The 22303-nt window shown below is 43.2% G+C and overlaps 1 protein-coding gene across 2 annotated transcripts in view; it reads right to left on the bottom strand.

Moving 5' to 3' along the window:
* The window catches only part of LOC124555578 (serine proteinase stubble), a 232008-nt gene that overhangs the window by 162578 nt on the left and 47127 nt on the right, over positions 1-22303 (bottom strand). For both annotated transcript variants that reach the window (XM_047129542.1, XM_047129543.1), the window contains exon 2: positions 6841-6950. In XM_047129542.1, coding sequence (XP_046985498.1) covers positions 6841-6950 — 110 coding nt within the window. The remainder of the gene's footprint in view (positions 1-6840; positions 6951-22303) is intronic.

Raw genomic sequence — 22303 nt, 5'->3', positions numbered from 1 at the left:
TAGAATATACGAGGGGCGTTCAGAAAGAAAGCTCCGATCGGTCGCGAAATGGAAACGACTATGAAAATCCGATAAAGCTTTGCACAGATGTGTTGGGTAGTGTCTCTAGTATAACCCCAGTTAGCATCACGTCGCTCTTCTCATTTCTGAGCTCGCAGTGAGTGCGTAAAGATGTCTAGAAAATAGTGTCTGCCGCCAAGTACGAGGGCCTGGTGAGAAATTTCGCCTGAAGCTATGCAGCTAACATTACATAACTGTCGTGCTGTTTCTTCTTCAAGACAATTCTCAGCCGCATTCTGCAGGAGCAATGAAGATGCTCCTGCATCGTTTTCAAATGGAAATGTGAGATTACCCACAATACAGTCCGCAATTGTCTCCCCCTGAGTTTCATCTCTGATCACATGAACCGCTGTCTTTGAAGACAACATTTTGACACAGACAACGAGGTGTAGGCCAGCGTGGAGAATTGGCGGAAAGCACTGGCGGCTGCCTTCTATGATGAGGCTATTGAAAAGTTGGTACAACGCTATGACAAAAGTCTAAGTCAGAACGGCGACTACGTAGAGAAGTAGCTGAAAGGTGTAGCTAATTGTTACAAGTAAAACATTTCTGATGTTCACTGTGGTTTCAATTTGGCAATCAATCGGAGCTTACTTTCTGAACAGGCCTCGTATTCCCAGTGCAAATGTAATGACCCATTACGAAAATACCAACTTGCACGCCTCACCCATGATATCACAAAGGGAATACTTCAAGGTAATTTAGAATACGATGTGTTTCTTGAATTCCGGCAAGCTTTCGATTCAGTTCCGCACTGATATCTACTAAGGAAGCGACGTTCATATGGGGATTCAGCTGCAGTTGTTAATCGGTTGAAGACGTCTTTTATAGAGAGACGGTGCGATGTTCAAAGCGGAACAGTCATTTCAGTAGTTGCGTTCAGATTCCTGTTTGGGTAATCCTGAATTAAGTTTGCCGTGGTTTCCCACACGTGGAGAATTCCGTGATACTTCCTACCATAGGTCAACGCACGATTCTTCCCCAGTCCCACATCCAGTCCAAGGTAGCACTCCCCCCTTTCTTTAACACGATTTCGGCGGTGCACCATGTTCTAACCGTCTTTTCTTTCTTCCAGAAGATACTTGCACAGACAGAACGCAGCACGTTGCTCCGTACAGAGTACAATTAACAGACATTGAAAATATAGAGTTTTCATGTGTGATACGACCTTTACGTTTGTTAAAACTTGGCAAATTATTTTATTTGTAGCTTCAAACTTCTCAGAGGTTATGCAGTTGCCACCAAAGACACGTTATTGAAAGTTCATCCCGTAAGCACCCATTCAGATCTCCAAAAGATTTTAGTTTGCTGCAGAGACCGGCAACTGGCTCTGCATGAAAACTAAAATTATCGTAACAATATTAATCAGTTAAAACTGTAGTCAGTCTTTTCCTAAAAGTAACTGAGAGCAACAACGCATACAGGAATTCAAAGAAACAGTCAGATATCTTCACTCGCCGGTAAAACCTAGCAGGCTTTATTTCGTTTGTAGAATGTTTAGAATCTGCGATTTTTCTGCGAAACAGATAGATTATAAAAGCTTGTATAGCCTGTTGCGGGATATTGCTCTAATATTTGCAAGCCATATAACGATAAGCTAGAGGTATATTTCCAGTGAATAAAGGGAAGGATACGAGGATCGTCACTCGTAATTGTCCAACTCATGACTATGTGTGATAGAAATTTGGAACAATCTGCAATGTCAGAAGCTTAAAAAAAGACAAAGTATTTCATGAGATCTACGTAAAGAACACAAGAACAGGTCGAAGCGACTTTGCACTTCAACTTCCATTTCTTCGAACCATTACAGGTAAACATTGTTGTCAAGATATTCTAGAAGATGTACAATGTAAAAGATATCTGAAGCTGGAAAGAGAGTTTTCGTTCGCTTGTGTTAAATACCATCGTTTTGAGAAACACTATCATCACTTTCACAGAGAAACTACGTTTGTCAGCTAAAGGTGATCGAATATTTGTATCTTAAGCTACAGGTTTGAATTTAAACGCCATGTAAGACTAGCGAAAATGAAGTGAAACTGCACATAATGTGAGATTTGATGAAGATCGCAATTACGGCCACGTTACGTAAAACTGAAAACAGGCTTGGCAGTACTAGTGTAATAACACCATTGATACGATCAGGTACGATGCAGCACCCGACAGAGACCGGATGCACCCCTTAGTGCATTCGGAATGGAATTGTATGATTGTCGTAGACTATCCTGACGCCTGTTCTCTGTTTCTGTATATTCATTTTCATCGGCATAGCTACAGAAACGTACAGCACAACAGTCTATCACCTTCATGCTTCTTCTATAAAGCTATATGATACGTTCAGTATCTATCTGAGACGGACCACACGTTACACAGTACCATGGCTTATCTGGAAAGTTAGGGGTTGGGGTATACAGCTTCTACGTCTAAACCATTTATTATTGTCCGATCAGCACCTTTCCAGCATTAAAAACTGTTTTTTTCTTTATTATTTTTATTTTATATGCAGATCAGTTTTAAGACATTTCTTAGAAAATGTTAAGTCCTTCATCACATAGCCCAGTCCACCATGATTCGTTTTGTGTTCTCTTTTATACTTATCGGTTTTCTTTGTTATAATATCTTCAACTGAACTAAGAGAGTGTGCAGCTGCTGTATCACAATTCCCACGTTGATCTTAGTACAACATGTAAGTGGTACAGATTAACTTAACGCGAGCTTTGGCATTTGCCTGCAGGGGAACAGCGACAGTTTGCCGGCCGCGGTGGTCTCGCGGTTCTAGGCGCGCAGTCCGGAACCGTGCGACTGCTACGGTCGCAGGTTTGAATCCTGCCTCGGGCATGGATGTGTGTGATGTCCTTAGGTTAGTTAGGTTTACGTAGTTCTAAGTTGTAGGGGACTGATGACCACAGCAGTTGAGTCCCATAGTACTCAGAGCCATTTGAACCATTTTTGAACAGCGACAGTTTGAAATTGTACAGCAGCCACAACTCGCATGTAATTTTTTTTTTTACATGCTTTACTTCAGAACTGTAGAAATACAAATTGTTACACTATCATACAATAAGATAAATACACAGATTGAACTTTCATCATGATAAAAAGTTGAATCTGTGAATGCATGCATATGGATGCATGTTAATGGTTCACTGGTACATGTCATCGTAAGACTGGGAAATGGCTGTTATCGGTGGTGTAACACGCTCACAGTTCTGAAGATGTTCACTTTGGTCGAGTGAAACACGCGAAAATAAAGAAAAAGCTGCAAGTGACTTGTGGCTGCTCGACAATTTTAATTGCAGACTAACTTTGTGGTTCGGAAGCAGAGTAGCATACGCGTTAGAAGTAGGACGAGAGAGCGTACAGCAAGAAGCTCAGGGCATGAGTCAGATAGCTGTATCCAAGTACAGATATTAATGCAGATGTAGACCTGTTGTCTGACGTTGACACTGTGCAGGAAATGACTTACAGTACTATGATTTTAAGAATGCATCGTGTCATCAGTCTCAAGCAAGTTTGGTGATTTTTTATTTTTGTTTGTCAATAATACTCCTCTGATAACCACGTCTCTATAGATATCTTAACCTTTGACTATACTTAATAGATATATATACAGCCGTGTGGCGCGGGCCTTCCGTCGTGTAGACCGTTCGCCTGGTGCAAGTCTTTCGAGGTGACGCCACTTCGGCGACTTGCGTGTCGATGGGGATGAAATGATGATCATAAGGACAACACAACACCCAGTCCCTGAGCGGAGAAAATCTCCAACCCAGTCGGGAACCGAACCCGAGCCGTTTGGTATGACATTCCGTCTCGCTGACCGCTCAGCTACCAGGGGTGGACATACTTAATAGAGAAGGCACAAAATATTCATGCAATCTTGTGGAAATATACCAAGAGTAATAGTTGCGTGTTCTGAACTTTGCGTAATAAACATCCAGACAGTTAAACAAGGATTTAATAGACGTGACTGGCGACACCCGATTTGTGCATTATCGAAAATGATCGAAGAGGCCACCGGTTTACTGCTGGTTCATAGTGTCCAGCAGGCACAAACCGGGAGCACATTTATGGACTGTTCGATCAGCTAATACCCCTAGAGATACTGAAGTATCACATAACGGAAAACTTTTATCCGGAACGCTGCAAGTCACGTCTGATATGTCATCCCTGCGATTTGCGCTATAGGGCCGCATATAATACGATAGGAGCTGTGATCATGTAAACCGTCTAGAAGAGACTCGCTGAGAATCTTGGGAGACCTGCGTTGCTTCGGCTGCCAGGACGAATCTCACACGTAACAGTATGGAACGTGCCGAACTATAGGACTATAATGGCTGTTACAAGATAAAAGCATACCACAGGATTGACAGCCACGAGTTAAATTCTGTAAACTATATAACGATTAATTTCAATGTGTGTCCAACTTATACTCTTCGTGCTTCTGACACTATGGAAATATGCAACTGTGTGAGACGAGAAAAACTGAATGGGGAATGTTAGACCACTAATATGGGGGAACATAGGAAGTACTGTATCAATTTCGACAGAAACTGACTGCTCAGAATTACTTCAGTTTTTTTTTTTTTTTTTTTAATAGATTTGCTCAAAGAAGTTTCTCTTGCTGCCCAAATGAACATATGGATACATGTTAATGGTTCGCTGGTACATGTCATCATAAGACCGGGACTATGTAGTGTGTTCATTTCCTGGCATGAGAGGTCATCTGATTTAAATACTCTACATTTTTCATATTCCTTACAACATGTGCGTAAAATCCCAAATGGGCGTCACTGATCGCATTGTACATGCTGTGCTAATAATTCTGACCAAAGAGGATGTCTTGCAAAGCATTTACTATGTGTGTATGCAGTGATATCATGGCGCCCCTACTCGTAATTTCAATTAAATCTTGCAAAACTTAGTAGTATATCTATGGGCATTCTGGCCCACTTCATTCACAAGTCAAAAAGCTTTAATTTGTCTACATCACATGAGCCAGGTTATTCACCTACACATGATATCACAAAATCCAAGGTGCCAGCAGCCATGTCCCCACATTATCCACCATGTGAGAAGCCACATCCCTTCTCACCCCTCTCCACCCATCTGCAGTCAAACATAGCCTAGTATTAAAATGAAACAGCCAATCACAATCCAAGATGGCAGAACTAACCCAGTGCTAGTGGGAAATTTAAAACAACCTAGTATTAAAATGGAAAAGCCAATCAAAATCCAAGCTGACAAAACTAACCCTGTTGTGCTAGCAGGAAGTTAAAAAAATTAAAATTTTGAAACAAGCCAACTTGTGTTTTGCAACCCCTCCGATCAGAAGTTAGCATCTTAGCCACCATTAAAATAAAACATCCAATTACAATGTAGCCCATCACGGCAGTGCTCAAACTTCCTACACTTGCAGCATTTCTACATCTAAAATACATCATTAAAAGAACACACCTAAAAAATATGTAACCTCGATCTGAATTGCACAGAATGCCACTACGCTGAAAAAATATTTTCAACTACGTTTTCATTCCTGTTTATGTACTGTCTAACCAGTTATATCCATAAATTTCATTGAAAAATGTGTATCATTCACTGGAATATGAGAACGAGTATAAAGCATACTCTGCATAAATAGATAAAAACTGTCGTTTGCTTACAGAATTTAATTAATGAATCAGTAATATACAGTTGTTGAAGATGAGTTTTACTTTAAATACTATTCCGCAAAACACACACACACACACACACACACACACACACACACATACGTTTATCATACACACACACACACACACATCTGTCAAAATTGGTGTCTCAAATATGATTGTGTAACAATGCTGTTTTCATGCATAAACACATCTAACTAAATACATAACTTGCTATACAGACAGGTAAACTTCCTATGGAATATGCAAACAAGTATAACACACACTCTCTATAAATAGTTAAAAAAACAGCATTTCCTTATGCAATGTAATTACCAAATTAATAACACACAGTTGCTGAAGATGAATATTCTTTCAGATATTATTCCGCAAAACTTCAAAATAGAAAATAAATTCAACTACTGAATTATGGAACTGTCGCTTGCTGTGACCAACAGACAGTTGCACCTGTAAGTGTCCAAAGTTAGGTCAAGATACAATTGCTTAGGACATAACAGAGCCTTAAATGAATTATTTCCCACTTCTTTGACGCTTGTCAAGTGTCACACTGTTCTTTCGAGGTCTCAAATGTTTGTAAAACATGTGAGCAATGTAAAAAAGTACAATGTTTACTTCATGTACCAAACTGTCATTTCCTTGGATCGCATGACGTAAACAAATAAAAAATTTTGATATGTAAGCAAAGTGGGCCAGAATCCGCATAGACAGACTTCTAAATGTAATGCTATATAAATTGTATTTTAGTATCTTTGTCACTCTCATAAGCAACTACTGTCTTTTTTACAAAGAGGTCAACTTCTTGCTATAGAGCCTGATCTTAACAGTCAAGCCACTCTGAAAATTTTGCTGCACAGTGAAAGATCCGTTCTTGAATAAGTTATAACAGTTCCCACAAAATCACGAGGAAAAATCCCTGAACTCGCCTGGGACTGAATCCAGGACATCCATGGCTGGACTCTAGCGCTCTACATGTGAGACCACCACAGCCACCGAGAGAAAACAGCTGCAAGTGGAAGAACATATAGAAGGATACGGTGCTTGGCAATAACATATTAACTCCTCGGATCGTACAGCTGTCCAATTGAACAAAAGAGTTAGAAGAGAGTGGGCTTACCTGCGATGCTGACGTGCGGCTTCCAAACGGACGAGGGGGAGGGCGCAGGCGCGGCCGAGTGCAGCAGCACCGCCAGAGCCAGGAGAGCCGCCATCTGGCCGGCTGCCGGCCTGCAACAAAGCAAACTCTCTGTTACATAACCTTCATGTTGCACAGGCGCAGATCCGAGCGGAGGTGGGAGCGTCATGGGGGCCACGAATCCCCTCCTCCCCCAAAATGCTTTAGCGAAAAGTGTTCGTGTTTTTACATGTACACTATCTGGTCAAGGCTATCCGGACCCCTATTAGTGGAAACTAGTAAGAGGTGTGTCCACCATTTGCCTTTTTGACGACATGAACTCTGCTAGGGGCACTGTGAACAGTAGTCTAAATGTCTGTTGAGGAACGGAAGCCCATTCTTCCACATGAAGCGAAACCACAGATGGTAATGATGTTCGACATTGGACTTCGACGTTCTGACGCATTCACTTAAGATCGGGCCTCTGGGTAGGCCAATCCATTTCAGAATTGTTAGTGTCACAGATGCTACTTTATGACAGGGCGCATTGTCACGCTGATATAAACAACCATCATCATCGAACTGTTCCTCTATCGTGTGCAGTGTAGGATGCTGTAAAATGTGTTCATATCCTTCTGGAGATAGCATTCTGGACCACAACCTAACCACGAGAAACACACCCATATTGTAACACTAAGCCGGCCGCGGTGGTCTCGCGGTTCTAGGCGCGCAGTCCGGAACCGTGCGACTGCTACGGTCGCAGGTTCGAATCCTGCCTCGGGCATGGATGTGTGTGATGTTCTTAGGTTAGTTAGGTTTAAGTAGTTCTAAGTTCTAGGGGACTGATAACCACAGCAGTTGAGTCCCATAGTGCTCAGAGCCATTTGAACCATTTGTAACACTAACTCGTCCTTAATTCACTGTTGGCACTACACGTGATGGCAGGTAACGTTCTCCAGACATTCGCCAAACAAAAAAACTTCCGTCGGATTGCCGTAACATATAGGATGATTCATCACTCCAAATCATTCGTTTCTAGCCGTCCCATATCCAGTGGCATCGTTCATTTCATCTCTTCAAGAGCCGCTAAGCACTGACTACTACATAAAAGTGTGGCTTACGAGGAGTGGCTCGACCGTGTTACCCCATTCTTTTTAATTCCCTACACACAGTCATTGTGCTAGCTGGACTGCTCGTAGCGCTTTGGAGCTCACGAGTGATTCTTTCTGCTGATTTTATGCGATTTTGTACAACCACCATCCGCAATGGTCGACGGCCCCAGTCCATCAGTAAATGCAATCTCCCTGGTCCTGGTTAAGCAGAGGTTGTTTCCCACGGCCATATCACCAACAGTCGAGCTAACCAGCTTTAGAAGGGTTGGGATGTTAATGATGGATGACTAGCCCACTTTCGAAGTAACTGAGCACTCCTGACCCACCCATCCTGCTATTAGTGTTTCTCTACTGACAACACAATATTTCGTACCGCCTTTTATATTGGCAAGTACGGTTCACATGACATATAGTGGTCAATTTCCCCTTACAAATGGGTGTCCGGATACTTTTAACCAAATAGTAAATAAATTTCCAAATTCATCAGCTAACTTTTGGGAGAATAAAGTCGCATAAAAGCTATGACTCTCAGAAATGGTAGGAAATTCTAGGAAACTACAAGTTACTTTTCAATTTTTTTGTCCACGTGGATGTGCTAGCATCCTTACCGCCTATGGAGAACCTTCCAGCCAGGCACAGGCAATCGTACCTGCTGTCGACAACAAATACGACGCAGCGCGAGAGTCCACAGGCAGGACGGATAAACCACAGGTAGATGAGTAACCCGAGACAGAAAGGGAAAATACCATCGCCTCAGTAACAAAAAAATACTGAAGGACTCACTTGTGGAACATAGGCAGAAAGGTCTGAAAGAAAAAGTATTCTTTTGATTTACACTCTCGAGTAGTCATATTCTACAAACCTGTGTTCATTAATTACAATGCTATGTCAAATATCGATCATGCTGAATGCACACTTTGATTTTACATTATGTAAATTTTGATACTGCTAAAATTGTGAGCGTCTACAGCCGTTATCTACACTTATTGTAAATTAAACTACTACACCGCGTTTCGCTGTCTGTATGTGAAGGCAGGAACTACTGTAAGGATTTTAATACTGTTTTCGCTAATAGGCGGACTTGTTCACGAGGAAGGTTTGTGTACGTAATTTACTACCGCTACACCAGACAAGTCGTCCGGTCATAGGTACTGAGTGCTACCTGTGCAGAGCCGGAGTTCGTCGCTAGTAGTTATTAAATCAAACTGTGTGACACATGTACTTCTCAAATTTTCGGACGAATGTTTTTATAGATGCTATAGTTTTCTGTAATGGAATTTCTTCGAAGTTATGCCATAGCGAAGAACTCATTGATGTAAATAAATTGTTATTATTATACTGAAATAGTTTATGGTTATTATTGTCACTGTAATAATATTAAGCATCTATGGCACGTTAAAGATGGTGGTGACAGAAAGTTAGGGGAAAGACTGTAACTCCCATTAGCTCCCCCGCCAGTATCAAAACTTGGATCGGAACCTACAGTGTCGCATGACACGCAAGCCTCTCTTTCCTTAAAACATCTGTCCTTCCACAAATACCAAAATCCCGAGTTCGAGTCTCGGTCCGGCTCAGTTTTAATCTTCCAGGAAGGTTCATGTCAGCGCACACTCCGCTGCAGAGTGAAACCTCATTTTAGAATGATTAGTTCACAAGGTCACAACTGTCCATTCAAATAAGGCTAGGTTGTAACTCATTCTCCAAAGTCCTCTCGATCGACCACATACTAAGCGGACACGTTACATAACATCTTTCCCGTCAGGTGCAGAAGAGAGTGGAAGCTGTCGTGTGGAGTAGTAATAAATTGTGCTTGTACTCTTCATATGCCATGTCTACCTAAAACTCTCGAGCAACAGAAAAACAGTTCTATCTGAGGCACTTCTCCAAGATGATCAAAGTGGATTTAGAAAAGGACATTCGCGACGTGACAATATCATTACAATAAAACTACTCACATAAAAACGTAGAGTTTTGAATCTTGAAAAAGTCTTCTATTGCGTTTTCCGATATAAGTTGTGGGCAATAGTGATGACAGTGGGTACCCACCAAAGCTTATTTCGTGGAACAAAATGGTATTAAATACAGGAGAGAAAAGGCAAAAGAGATAAAATAACAATCAAGGAGTAATACAAATGTCCATTTCAACCACTCTTTTTAACATTGATATTGATAATGTCCTAAAAAATTGGAAATCAGATAATTATCCAGGACCAAATTAGATGAACACATTAATCGCAGATGATAGAGTAGCAATGCAAGAAACTGAAGATGACCTCCAGTTAGCAGTACATCGGCTGAAACAAATACGTTCAAAATGTAGTCTTAAAATTTCATTACATTTATACCTGTACGTAGAACGACGACGACGATGTTCTGTACGCTAGAGTATGACGCGGCCGTCATGAAATAATATTATCCAGTAGTTCGAAGATGCACGGTGTCAAGTCGTCCCACTCTTTACCCACTCTTGAAAACTTATAAGCAGTGCTAAGGCGTGTTTAGTAAACACGAAAAACTGAGTTATGATTGGCAATTACTTTCAGGAAGATGTTTTATTGCGTCAGAACTCACGGCGGCTTCAAAGGAGTAGGAAATACGCACGAAGGTGGTGCAGCGTAGCATAGTCGCATCGGTGTCAGGCACATTTCAATAAGTGACGTGTAAGTGATAGACTTCATTCTAAACGCACCTAAATACCGGTAAACGTACATACCCTAGGTAAACTATACACATACTTTCGACTGGGACAATACTGCCTCAGCATTAAATAAAATTAGGCCCAATTCTTCAACTATGAGCGTGATTTATAAGTACTCTTTTGTCCGTACGATTAACACTGGGTGTGGAAATTCCATCTAAAGCATTTAAAGTCATGACTTCCACGGGTCCATTCTCATCTCGCTTGGATTTGGACAGAGAAGAGAAAAGAGAGAGAGTATTCTGCATCCCATCTGGAAGTCAAATGCACATAAAAATGGCAATTCAGTTGTTTATTAAGCCACGACGTACCTAACGTTTCCCATGGAGATGTGAAATAAACTGGTGACGGACTGGTAGATAGCTATTCGGAATAAGCAGCAAAACAATGGAGCAAATGAATATTCATAGCACGAGAAGACGCTACGCCCTGCGTGATCTGTATGACAGTGCAAGTATGTAGCGGTTTCCTATTCTGTTTAAGGCTGGAACTGGGTATGGATGTGAACAGGAGAAAACTACTGCTATTAAAGTTTCGGTAATACGAATGCATATAAATACGCTTTAATTAAATATATAACCCATAACCTGTTCGCTTCACGCCTCTCATTATGATCAACCTCCATAATCGAAAATCGCCGCCATTCATGAAGGTTTATCCGCGGAAGCGGTGTAGAATAGAAACTTTCACCTTCTTTGCGTATTTAGTTTTACTGCAAACGATATTAAATTGTAGTACACGATGCAGCTTAATTTCACACAGTGTTTATTGAGAAAATAAGGAATACAGTAGCATAATCCGCGTTATTGTTTAACAAAATCTGTTACAGGCGTGATTGAAATGTACAACAGGTTTTCTTGCTAAAGGAAAATTGAAACTGATACACATAGAAACTTAAGAAAGCGGAAGTATCAGTGAAGTACCCACCCTGATGTAGAACAATGCCAGCGAGTCCTGTACTTGCGTTCCTTAATACGGCTAGCAGTTGTACCCGCGCAGTTATAACCTTTCGCGTCTGTCATCCTATGTCTTTAAGTACGTAATTGGCTAGAGAGATAGAGAGCAAGTTCTGGTACGTTTCTTCATCCTCTGTCACACGACTATTGAAATCGATGTGACAAAAATCCTGCGTCTTTTTTTGCATGGAACGATCAGTCACTGGCACTTCTGCATTGTTAGGACGTATCCTTGGTAGCGTCATATTATTTCCTAATGTCTCGTGCTGCCCTCGAGGACGTCTCCCACAGCTGCAGACGTAACATTGTTTTAACGTAACAACAGCTCATCTCCATACTTCAAAACTAGGATCTGTCTTGGACAGCAGTACATTGACAAGAAATAAATGCCGATTAAAAGTACATATATATTGTTTAATACAAACAACAAAATTATTCTCAAAATGTTTACACAACCTGTGTGTCTTTCGATGACATTTCCTTTATATATTTGACAAAATTAGCTGAAAATTGTTTATTTCTTGTTGGTTGCATAAGTTCACAAGCTTGTTTAGGCATATGTGCCGTTGTCAACTGTTCCTGCTGCAATTATATTTATACATAATTTTATTCTACGTCTATGTAATAGTACTGTGAGATTTTATATTATACTTACTTGTAGATGGAGTCACGTCCATAAATCACCTTGGAGCTTAAGTTCTTTTGTGTATTATGTTGTTAACATAGGTCACGTGTTTCTTTCTTTCTATAGAAGAATAAGAGTGAAATTTCGTGTCATTTTTTGACAGTTGTCAAAAGTATAAAGCAGGTGTTATATTGTGACATTACGCAAGCTTCAGACCCAGCAGAGAAACGGTGAAGCTGAATTGGAAGCCTCATATTTCCGTAGGAACTTCTCATATTACACTAATTTTTGAACAATACCTGGTGCTTACATCATATGTCCCTCCCTTTCGATGTTTGCTCGAAACAAGCTTCGATGATAGGCAAGTAGTCTCATGTTTCCAGACCGAGTGTGGTTAACTACAACATGCAATTCCCCCATTACACTTACTTTGCAGCAGATGTTCTCCTATTACACTATTGAGTACTGTGGTTCATACTCGTGCATCCTAGAGACAAAATATAACGTGGATGTTCGTACAGGATATTATTTATGAAATGGATGCGGATGTCTGGGCTGGCCGCGTTAAGCTGCGCCTCACCGGTTGCAAGCGGGGATAAAAATTCGGTAAGTTAGAAGCACCATCTGGAACTCCAGCAGTACGTGTTCTTTTCAAAGTGGCTATCCCGACGCTGGCCTCAAATAGTTAATGGAAAGCACGAAATACGTAAATACGGATGGCCAGACGTGGATTTTAATCATCGTCCTCTCGCATGTGAACCCAGTGTCTTACCACTGCGCCGTATCGCTCGGTCGCAATGTGCAGGCGGTTGACATTAGGAGTAACATAGCAGAGAAATGAGAGATTCAGGTGCCTGCCTTACTCACTGACATCAGACACTACATCCCATAGCTAAAACGAATAGCACGGAATAAACCCAGTATGATACGACGCACTGTATCTCTTTTTTTTTTCAAATCTTCAGGTTACCGTATTTCAAAATTGGCACTACAGCAAGATTCTTAGTATTAATGTGCAATTCTTTACTGTCGTATTCTATTCCAAAACTATAGAAATAAGCTATTTCTAGGAGGGAACTACTGCTGTCCTACACAAAGCGAAACATTGCACACATGGCGTGCGATACCCAGATGTGTGAAGATGTGACGTGTGGATGTTGCGATGAGTGCTTGTTAATGGCTGTGGTTTTTATTGTTTTGGATGTGCATGGAGTAAAGGAAAGTAAGCGGTTGAAATACGCTACTGGCACTTTAGACTACTCATTTCGGAAACCACAATGGATTTCCGTGTCAATCTGACCTTGCGAAATTTTTTTAAATTTACCTCATAACACTGTCTCCCTATCTAGTGCTCATAAACTTTACAGTAGCTACTCTTCAGCTACGCGTGATTTAATTCTGGCATTGAAAATTTATTTCACTATCAGGATATGAACCAGTCCTTCCACAGCCTACTAGGAAAATACAGAGCTCGTACTCTGGTTCCACCTCCGAGTCACGTGATGCAGACAATTAATAAAAGTTCTCACATTTGAATATGAGATTTAATCTGTACCCATACAGACGGGGTACACAGATACCGTCCCGGCGGGAATGGTGGCGTCAGGCAGGACATCCATTCACCAACTGTCAATAATATTGCCATAACCCATATGGAAATGCCAACCCCATAGACAAACGGGAAAGGGTGAGGAAGAAGGAGAAGAGGATATGAAGCAGTCCCCTTCGGATGCTTTGCCTACGCATTATAACTTCGGAACTAAATAAAAGTTATTGTGAAAGGGATGTGAATTTCTAAAAATAAGAAAAAGAAGCATAGTCGTATAGCATTGTTGGCAGGGACACCCCGAGCGCTAGGCTCAGCCACCTAATCAGAAGGGTCTTCTTCCCACGCGCACAACGGCTGCTCTCCTCGTGGTATATGAGGGCAGTGCTTTAAGTGTATTTGCAAAATGTTGGTGCCTGGTGTATTGTGAGGTGTCACGTTTGTGTTGCATGATGGTGAGAGCAGGGGACGAGGCTGAAACCGGCTGCCGGCAAGCCTTTTAGTAGGGAGTTAAAAAGAATGGAGTACAATGATCGAACAGCTCTTCATAAGCAACACTTTCCTTTAGTCAGTGCTAAGCGAAGCTTGAGGTGGTCCAAAGAGCGATGCGGCTGGACACTGGATGACTCGAAACGAGTGATCTGGGCCGGTCGCGGTGGCCGAGCGGTTCTAGGCGCTTCAGTCCGGATCCGCACGACTGCTACGGTCGCAGGTTCGAATCTTGCCTCGGGCATGGATGTGTGTGATGTCCTTAGGTTAGTTAGGTTTAAGTAGTTCTAAGTCTAGGGGACTGATGACCTCAGATGTTAAGTCACATAATGCTCAGAGCCATTGTTTTTTTCGAGTGATCTGGAGTGATGAGTCACATTATATTCCGTGGCAATCCAATGGAAGAACCTGGGATTGGAGAATACCTAGGAGGAGGAGGAGGAGATTAGTGTTTAACGTCCCATCGACAACGAGGTCATTAGAGACGGAGCGCAAGCTCGGGTAAGGGAAGGATGGGGAAGGAAATCGGCCGTGCCCTTACAAAGGAACCATCCCGGCATTTGTCTGAAGCGATTTAGGGAAATCACGGAAAACCTAAATCAGGATGGCCGGAGACGGGATTGAACCGTCGTCTTCCCGAATGCGAGTCCAGTAGGAGAATACCTAGAGGACGTTACCTGCCGTCATGTATAGTACCAACAGTGAAGTAAAGAGACTTGGTATCAGGTATTGTGGTGTTTTTCGTGGTTAGGGCGTGCTCCCCTCATTGCAACTAAGAAAACGCTAACTGCGGAAGGATTTTTACACATTTTACAGCATCTATCGATCAGTAACAAGGGAGTCGCCGAGCTTAAAGCCCCCATTAGACGGACGAATCAGTTATCAAGATTGTCATATGCCCTCGCTCCGTGAGATACTGCGGAGAGATTTAGAATTTAATCCGGGACATTAATGGAACGTCTGGTGAGCAGGGACTTTACACCAACACTTCTCCTCCCCTTGCCGGCCAAATACTGGCGATGAACATTTCTTCCACCATCAGGATTGGAACTGCCTATCTCAGAGTCTATCGCCACTGTACAGGCGTGTGTTTGCGACCACTGTAGAGGAGCCGGGTATAATATGATAATCAGCTCTCCCACGAACTACGCTATTCGGTCAAAAGTATTCGGAAACCCCAACATAATGCGAGAATGACCCCTAGATGACTCGCGGGAGCCGCACCCGCCAGTATAAGACTGCACGGGGAGTATAGTATTGCAGTTAAAGAAGCAGTAACAGCAGAATGGGCAGATCAGGAGAGCTCAGTGACCTCGATCGTGAACTATTTATGACCTAAGCAGAAACTCCATCAGGGTCATCTCAACCCTTCTAAAACTGCTAATGTCGATTGTTGGTGAGATGACTAAGAAGAGTAAAAGCGAAAGAACAGCCACAGCTTAACGAAGTCACAATCACTGTGGTTGTAAAAAAATCGCATGATATCAGCGGAAGGAATCACTCGTGGGTTCCACAGTGCTATCAACAGTTCAGATAGCGCAATGCCCGTGAGTAGGGAGTTTAAAAGAATGGCGTACAATGGTCGAGTAGCTCTTCATAAACAACACATTCTTCAGTCAGGTCGGCCGAGGTGGCTGAGCGGTTCTAGGCGCTTCAGTCTGGAACCGCGCGACTGCTACGGTCGCAGGTTCGAATCCTGCATCAGGGCATGGATGTGTGTGATGTCCTTAGGTTAGTTAGGTTTAAGTAGTTCTAAGTTCTAGGGGACTGATGACCTCAGATGTTAAGTCCCATAGTGCTCAGAGCCATTTGAACCACTTCAGTCAGTGCTAATCGACGCTTGAGGTGGTCTAGAGAGCGACGCCACCTGACAGTGGATGGCTCGAAACGAGTGATCTGGAGTGATGAATCGCATTTATGCTCCGTGGTAATACAGTGGTAGAAATATTTGAAGGACGTTACCTGCCGTCATTTATAATGCCAACAGTGAAGTAGAGAGAGATGGTACAAGGGACTATGGTGTTTTTCGTTGTTAGGGCGTGGTCCCATCATTGCGATCAAGAAAACGCTAAATACGGAAGAATATCAACACATTTTACAGAATTGCGTGCCGTTTACAGTAGAGGAACAGTTCTTGTTTGTATCAGCATGACAATGCATCCTACCGTCAAGCATTATCTGTGAGGCAACACCATTCCAGAAACAGACTGGCCTGCCCACAGTCCCGACCTGAATACAGTAGAACACCTTTGGTATGAGTTAGAACGTCGACTTCGCTCCAGATCCCAGCATCCAAAGTCGCTGAATTCTCTGGTTTCAGCCCTTGAGGGAGAATAGTCTGCCATCCCTCCATAGACATTCAGATGCCTTGTTAAAAGTGTCCCCAGAAAAGTTCAAGCCGTCATAAAGGAGAAGGGTGGACGCACCTGATACGAGGTGCATTCAAGTTCTAAGGCCTCCGATTTTTTGTCTAATTAACTACTCACCCGAAATCGATGAAACTGGCGTTACTTCTCGACGTAATCACCCTGCAGACGTACACATTTTTCACAACGCTGACGCCATGATTCCATGGCAGCGGCGAAGGCTTCTTTAGGAGTCTGTTTTGACCAATGGAAAATCGCTGAGGCAATAGCAGCACAGCTGGTGAATGTGCGGCCACGGAGAGTGCCTCTCATTGTTGGAAAAAGCCAAAAGTCACTAGGAGCCAGGTCAGGTGAGTAGGGAGCATGAGGAGTCACTTCAAAGTTGTTATCACGAAGAAACTATTGCGTAACGTTAGCTCGATGTGCTGGTGCGTTGTCTTGGTGAAACAGCACACGCGCAGCCCTTCCCGGACGTTTTTGTTGCAGTGCAGGAAGGAATTTGTTCTTCAAAACATTTTCGTAGGATGCACCTGTTACCATAGTGCCCTTTGGAACGCAATGGGTAAGGATTACGCTCTCGCTGTCCCAGAACATGGACACCATCATTTTTTCAGCACTGGCGGTTACCCGAAATTTTTTTGGTGGCGGTGAATCTGTGTGCTTCCATTGAGCTGACTGGCGCTTTGTTTCTGGATTGAAAAATGGCATCCACGTCTCATCCATTGTCACAACCGACGAAAAGAAAGTCCCATTCATGCTGTCGTTGCGCGTCAACATTGCTTGGCAACATGCCACACGGGCAGCCATGTGGTCGTCCGTCAGCATTCGTGGCACCCACCTGGATGACACTTTTCGCATTTTCAGGTCGTCATGCAGAATTGTGTGCACAGAACTCACAGAAATGCCAACTCTGGAGGCGATCTGTTCAACAGTCATGCGGCGATCCCCCAAAACAATTCTCTCCACTATCTCGATCATGTCGTCAGACCGGCTTGTGCGAGCCCGAGGTTGTTTCGGTTTGTTGTCACATGATGTTCTGCCTTCATTAAACTGTCGCACCCACGAACGCACTTTCGACACATCCATAACTCCATCACCACATGTCTCCTTCAACTGTCGACGAATTTCAATTGGTTTCACACCACGCAAATTCAGAAAACGAATGATTGCACACTGTTCAAGTAAGGAAAACGTCGCCATTTTAAGTATTTAAAACAGTTCTCATTCTCGCCGCGGGCGGTAAAATTCCATCTGCCGTACGGTGCTGCCATCTCTGAGACGTATTGACAATGACCGTGACCTCATTTTAAAACATTGCTCATGTTTCTATCTCTTTCAGTCCGGAGAAAGAAAATTGGAGGCCTTAGAACTTGAATGCACCTCGTATTAACATCCATTAATAGGAGCCCGGTTACTTTTGATCAGGTAATGTATACACATTGATTCAAAAAAGGATTAGTAATTACATATGAACCGGGGGTCGCAAAGGTCATCTAGGGTTACTAAATGGCGTTGCAGTTATTTATTCACCTGCTACAAATGGACCCCCGCTATAGAATATGCTCAAAGTTTTTTCCAGATGCGTCGAGACACACCTGACATCGACGCTGCATTGACCGACGCACCCTCTCAAAGATACCTGGTGTATCTCGAAGACATCCTGCTGCCGCGAAAATCCTGCCCACTAGGTCCTCCGGCAATGTAACAGGTGTTTCATACACAAGGCCCTTCAAATAGCCCCACAGGAAAAAATCGATTTGGGACAGATCGGGTGGTCGTGGTGGCCATGCGACTGGCCCACGACGACCAATCCAGCGACGGAGAAAGGTTGCCTGCAGATGTGCCTTAATTTCTCTGCTGAAATGCACGGGGGCTACGTCGTGCTGAAATCGAATGCGGCGACGAATAGGCATGGGAACATCATTCAGCATGTCGGGTAGAACATCTCGCAGAAATACGAGATACGTGCGACCTTCAAGTCGGTCCGGGAAAATGTACTGCCCAATTAAACAGTCTCCGACGATGCCAGCCCACACGTGACCGTAGCGTCCTCTCGTAGCGTTTGCAACCCCCGGTTCCCATGTGACTACTGATCCTTGTTGTATGCCCAGTGTGCCCCGTCAGTGTATAAAGGTTTTTATAATCATCCTGTATACCTGGACAGGATACAGGACAGAATTCACCGTTCTTTTCACTAGTCAGTGGTCGCATTAGTTTTACGTGAAACAGGCAACCCAGAGCAGTTTCAGTGTTGCAGATATCTTGTGCATCAAAAAATATGAAGTTCAGATGGTTCAAATGGCTCTGAGCACTATGGGACTCAACTTCTGAGGTCATTAGTCCCCTAGAACTTAGAACTAGTTAAACCTAACTATCCTAAGGACATCACACACATCCATGCCCGAGGCAGGATTCGAACCTGCGACCGTAACGGTCTCGCGGTTCCAGACTGCTGCGCCTAGAACCGCACGGCCACTTCGGCCGGCAAATATGAAGTGACTGTCTACATTGTTTACCATGCTGTGAGTAGAAGAGACCTCGTAGTATCTTACGAGGGCACGTACCGTGTTTTTCGCATACCTCCGCAACAAGTGCTCATTTCAGAAAGATTCCCAGCTTCGCAAATTGGCCTTCGTCCGAATCGCTGCACGGCCCGGCAGTAGTATAAAGCACGATTGTGGTAATTTCCCACGGCTGGCGGCTGTAGAGATGGTATCCGAAGGCCGAGCATGCGGCACATAGCAGCCAGGCTGTCTTGTGGTCAGAGCGGCCGAAGGTCAGCGCTTGGAGCCGCGGCCTGCTGTCTGCTGTCTGCTGCACGTGCCTCTCCTCCTTACGTCACCTCACTACAGCTTTACGTACATCAGCGCTCGTTTTTCAAGTTTTTCATACAAAATTTGAAAAATTAACACCTTTAAAGAAATGGCGCACCAACTCCATGTCTGAGTGGGGCATTGGTAGACTTCTGTAAAAGCAACAGTATGAAGCTTCATGCTGTGGAAAAGTAATCAAGTATTCAACATGACAACTCTGAGGTCACAGCGACTGTTAATGTTGATAGCATAACAGGCACAAGTCAGCGTGGTTATTAGCGTTCTCGTTACATTTTCTTACATACAGAATGGTTTTTAAATAAAAGACGTCATTGAATACGCTGTGCGTGACGGCAAACTGGTCGTTTTTTGTAGAGTGAACCCATGGCAGCAAATGCATTGTTCTGGCGCTGTAGGGTGTCGAAATATGAGAACGGTGGCATCGAAGCCCCCTCAGACTGTGTTTGACATCCTAATTAGCTACGCAACCGAGTTGACACTGATGGTGTATGATGTGACCATTTTAGGGTAGAAATACTTTTTAATGAAATTTCGGAATTTCAGAATTCTTAGAAGATGCCCTTGCAAAATCTTTGGAACTACAGTAATCCTTCAGAGACACATTCATACCTAACTGCTGAAAGGGGACAATTGCGAGAAATTTACAGAAAATAATAGTTGGAATATAGCATCCGACAGATCGAATGATCGTTTTGTTCCTAAGACTACTGGAACATAAGGAAATCAAGCTTTCTCTAGTCTTTTAGAGAGTGAACATGATCTAAGTTAGTAAAATCGACTGCCACATATTAATATTTGCTCCCAGAAATCTGAATCTTGCTTTCTTGTGTCAAGGATCAGCCATAAAGTGTATGAGTAAACTTTTCGTGTACTAAATGACATTTCAGATGTTTAAGAGGTTGATTTTATTTGAGGATCGTTGGTAAGCCAGTTATTAAATCTCAGAATATCTTAAACAAGGTATCTATGCGTAGCAGAGCGGATGTTAACCACTGTGTAAATTAAACATAAGTAAACTATTCAGCAGAAAGACCAAATTAATTATTATTAAACCCCAAGGTTTAGATCAAACGCAACTTACAGGTTGCTTTAAGGATCTGGAGGTAGAGAAGGATTGTGTATATCTAGGATCTCCGATCGATGACACAGGAAAGTTTGATAAAGAAATAAAACGACGTATCTTTCTTAGCTGAACCGCAGCGGTTAAACTCACTAGATCTGGCAGAGTCGGGAAATGTCCAAAACACCGAAGATGCTCTTGGTGGAATCATTGGTGTTCCCTGCGTTCTTGTATCGCCACGAGGTCTGGACCGTGAAAGTTAGTGACAAGAGCCGAATTGATGCCTCTGAGATGTAGTGTTGGTGGAAGATGTTACGCGTACCGTGAGAAGAAAGAAGAACCAATGCTTCCAATATAGAAGAACTTAGTATCACCAGAAGTTTATCTTCCCATACCAGTCAAAGATACTTCCAGTTACTCGGGCACATTTTGAGAAGAGAAAGGACTAGTTTAGAAAAGGCCATCGTGCTAAGCAAAATCGAATGCAGAAGACCACGAGGAGAAGCAGTAAGTAAATGGCTGGATCAAGCAAAGAAGATTACTGGTCTACCTCTTCACATTATACAATCTAAGAAAAAAAAACTTAGCCACAATTAGTCATACAGGTGCTGATGGAAAAAGCAAAATTGTAAACTTTGGCAGGCGATGGGTGAATGTGTGACGCTGCAGTGCAGTTTCACCGCACAGCTGGCAAGGACACTAAACAGGGGACATTTCGATACCACGGCTTAAAGTCTTTGCGAATTTCATTACTTGTACTGAGTTGGACAGTAACTATGCCACACAGACAGGCGCGTGAGCAATATACGCAGATCTCAGCATTTGAGACAAGACGTGTAGTTGGCTCAAAGAAGCCAGTTGGGGTAATCAGCGAATCGCTTGACATTTGAATAGGAACGTTGTCATTATTCGACGATGTTCGCAGGAATGGGTGAACCAAGACCGAACACAGCGTCAAGAAGGAAACGGTCGATCTAGAGAGACGACAATACGAGAGGACCGAGCAATCGTCACAGAGGCACTCAGAGCCCCGGATTCATCATTATAATCCATCCGACGTGCAACTGATGCTTCATTGACCACAAGGAGCATCAGAACGCGGCTCAAAGAAAGGGTCTCTTCGAACTGAGACCCATGACCTGCGAAGACGTGTCTGAAGACGCCCCAGACAGCAGTGGGATACCAACCTGACTGTCTCACAGACAACCAGGAGTGATGCTCCGGGATGCCATGTCATTTCATATCAGGACCCCTTTGGGTGCCCTCCGTGGGACCGTTACAGCACAGCGGTACGTCGGCGATATTCTTTGCCCCGTTTTGTTGCCCTTCAGGGCAATCCACGGTGCGCTTACATTTCAGCAAGATAATGGCCGCCCTCACACGGTGCGAGTTTCTACTGCTTGTCTTCGTGCTTTTCAACCTCGGCCTGCAAGGTCACCGGATCTCACCCCAGTTGAGAAAGTTTGGAGCATTGTGGGCAGCGCCCTCCAACTACTTCGGGATTTTGACGATATGACGCCTCAATTGGACAGAATTTGTCACGATATCCCTCAGGAGGACATCCAACAACTCTGTCAATCAATGCCAAGCCGAATAACTACTTGCATAAGGGCCAGAGGTGGACCAACTCGTTATTGACTTCCTCAGTCTGTGAAGCTCTTTCTCAAGAATAAATCATCCAATTGTTCTGAAATTATAATCGTTTGTTTGTCTGTATAAGTGCATCAGATCTACCGATTTCCGTCCCATTCAGGTAATTCCTTTGTGGTGAGTCTCTGTC

This window comes from Schistocerca americana, chromosome X (assembly GCF_021461395.2).
Source record: "Schistocerca americana isolate TAMUIC-IGC-003095 chromosome X, iqSchAmer2.1, whole genome shotgun sequence".
Classification (NCBI taxonomy): domain Eukaryota; kingdom Metazoa; phylum Arthropoda; class Insecta; order Orthoptera; family Acrididae; genus Schistocerca; species Schistocerca americana.
Note: the sequence above shows the minus strand (reverse complement) of the source record. Positions and strands in the feature narration are given on the sequence as shown.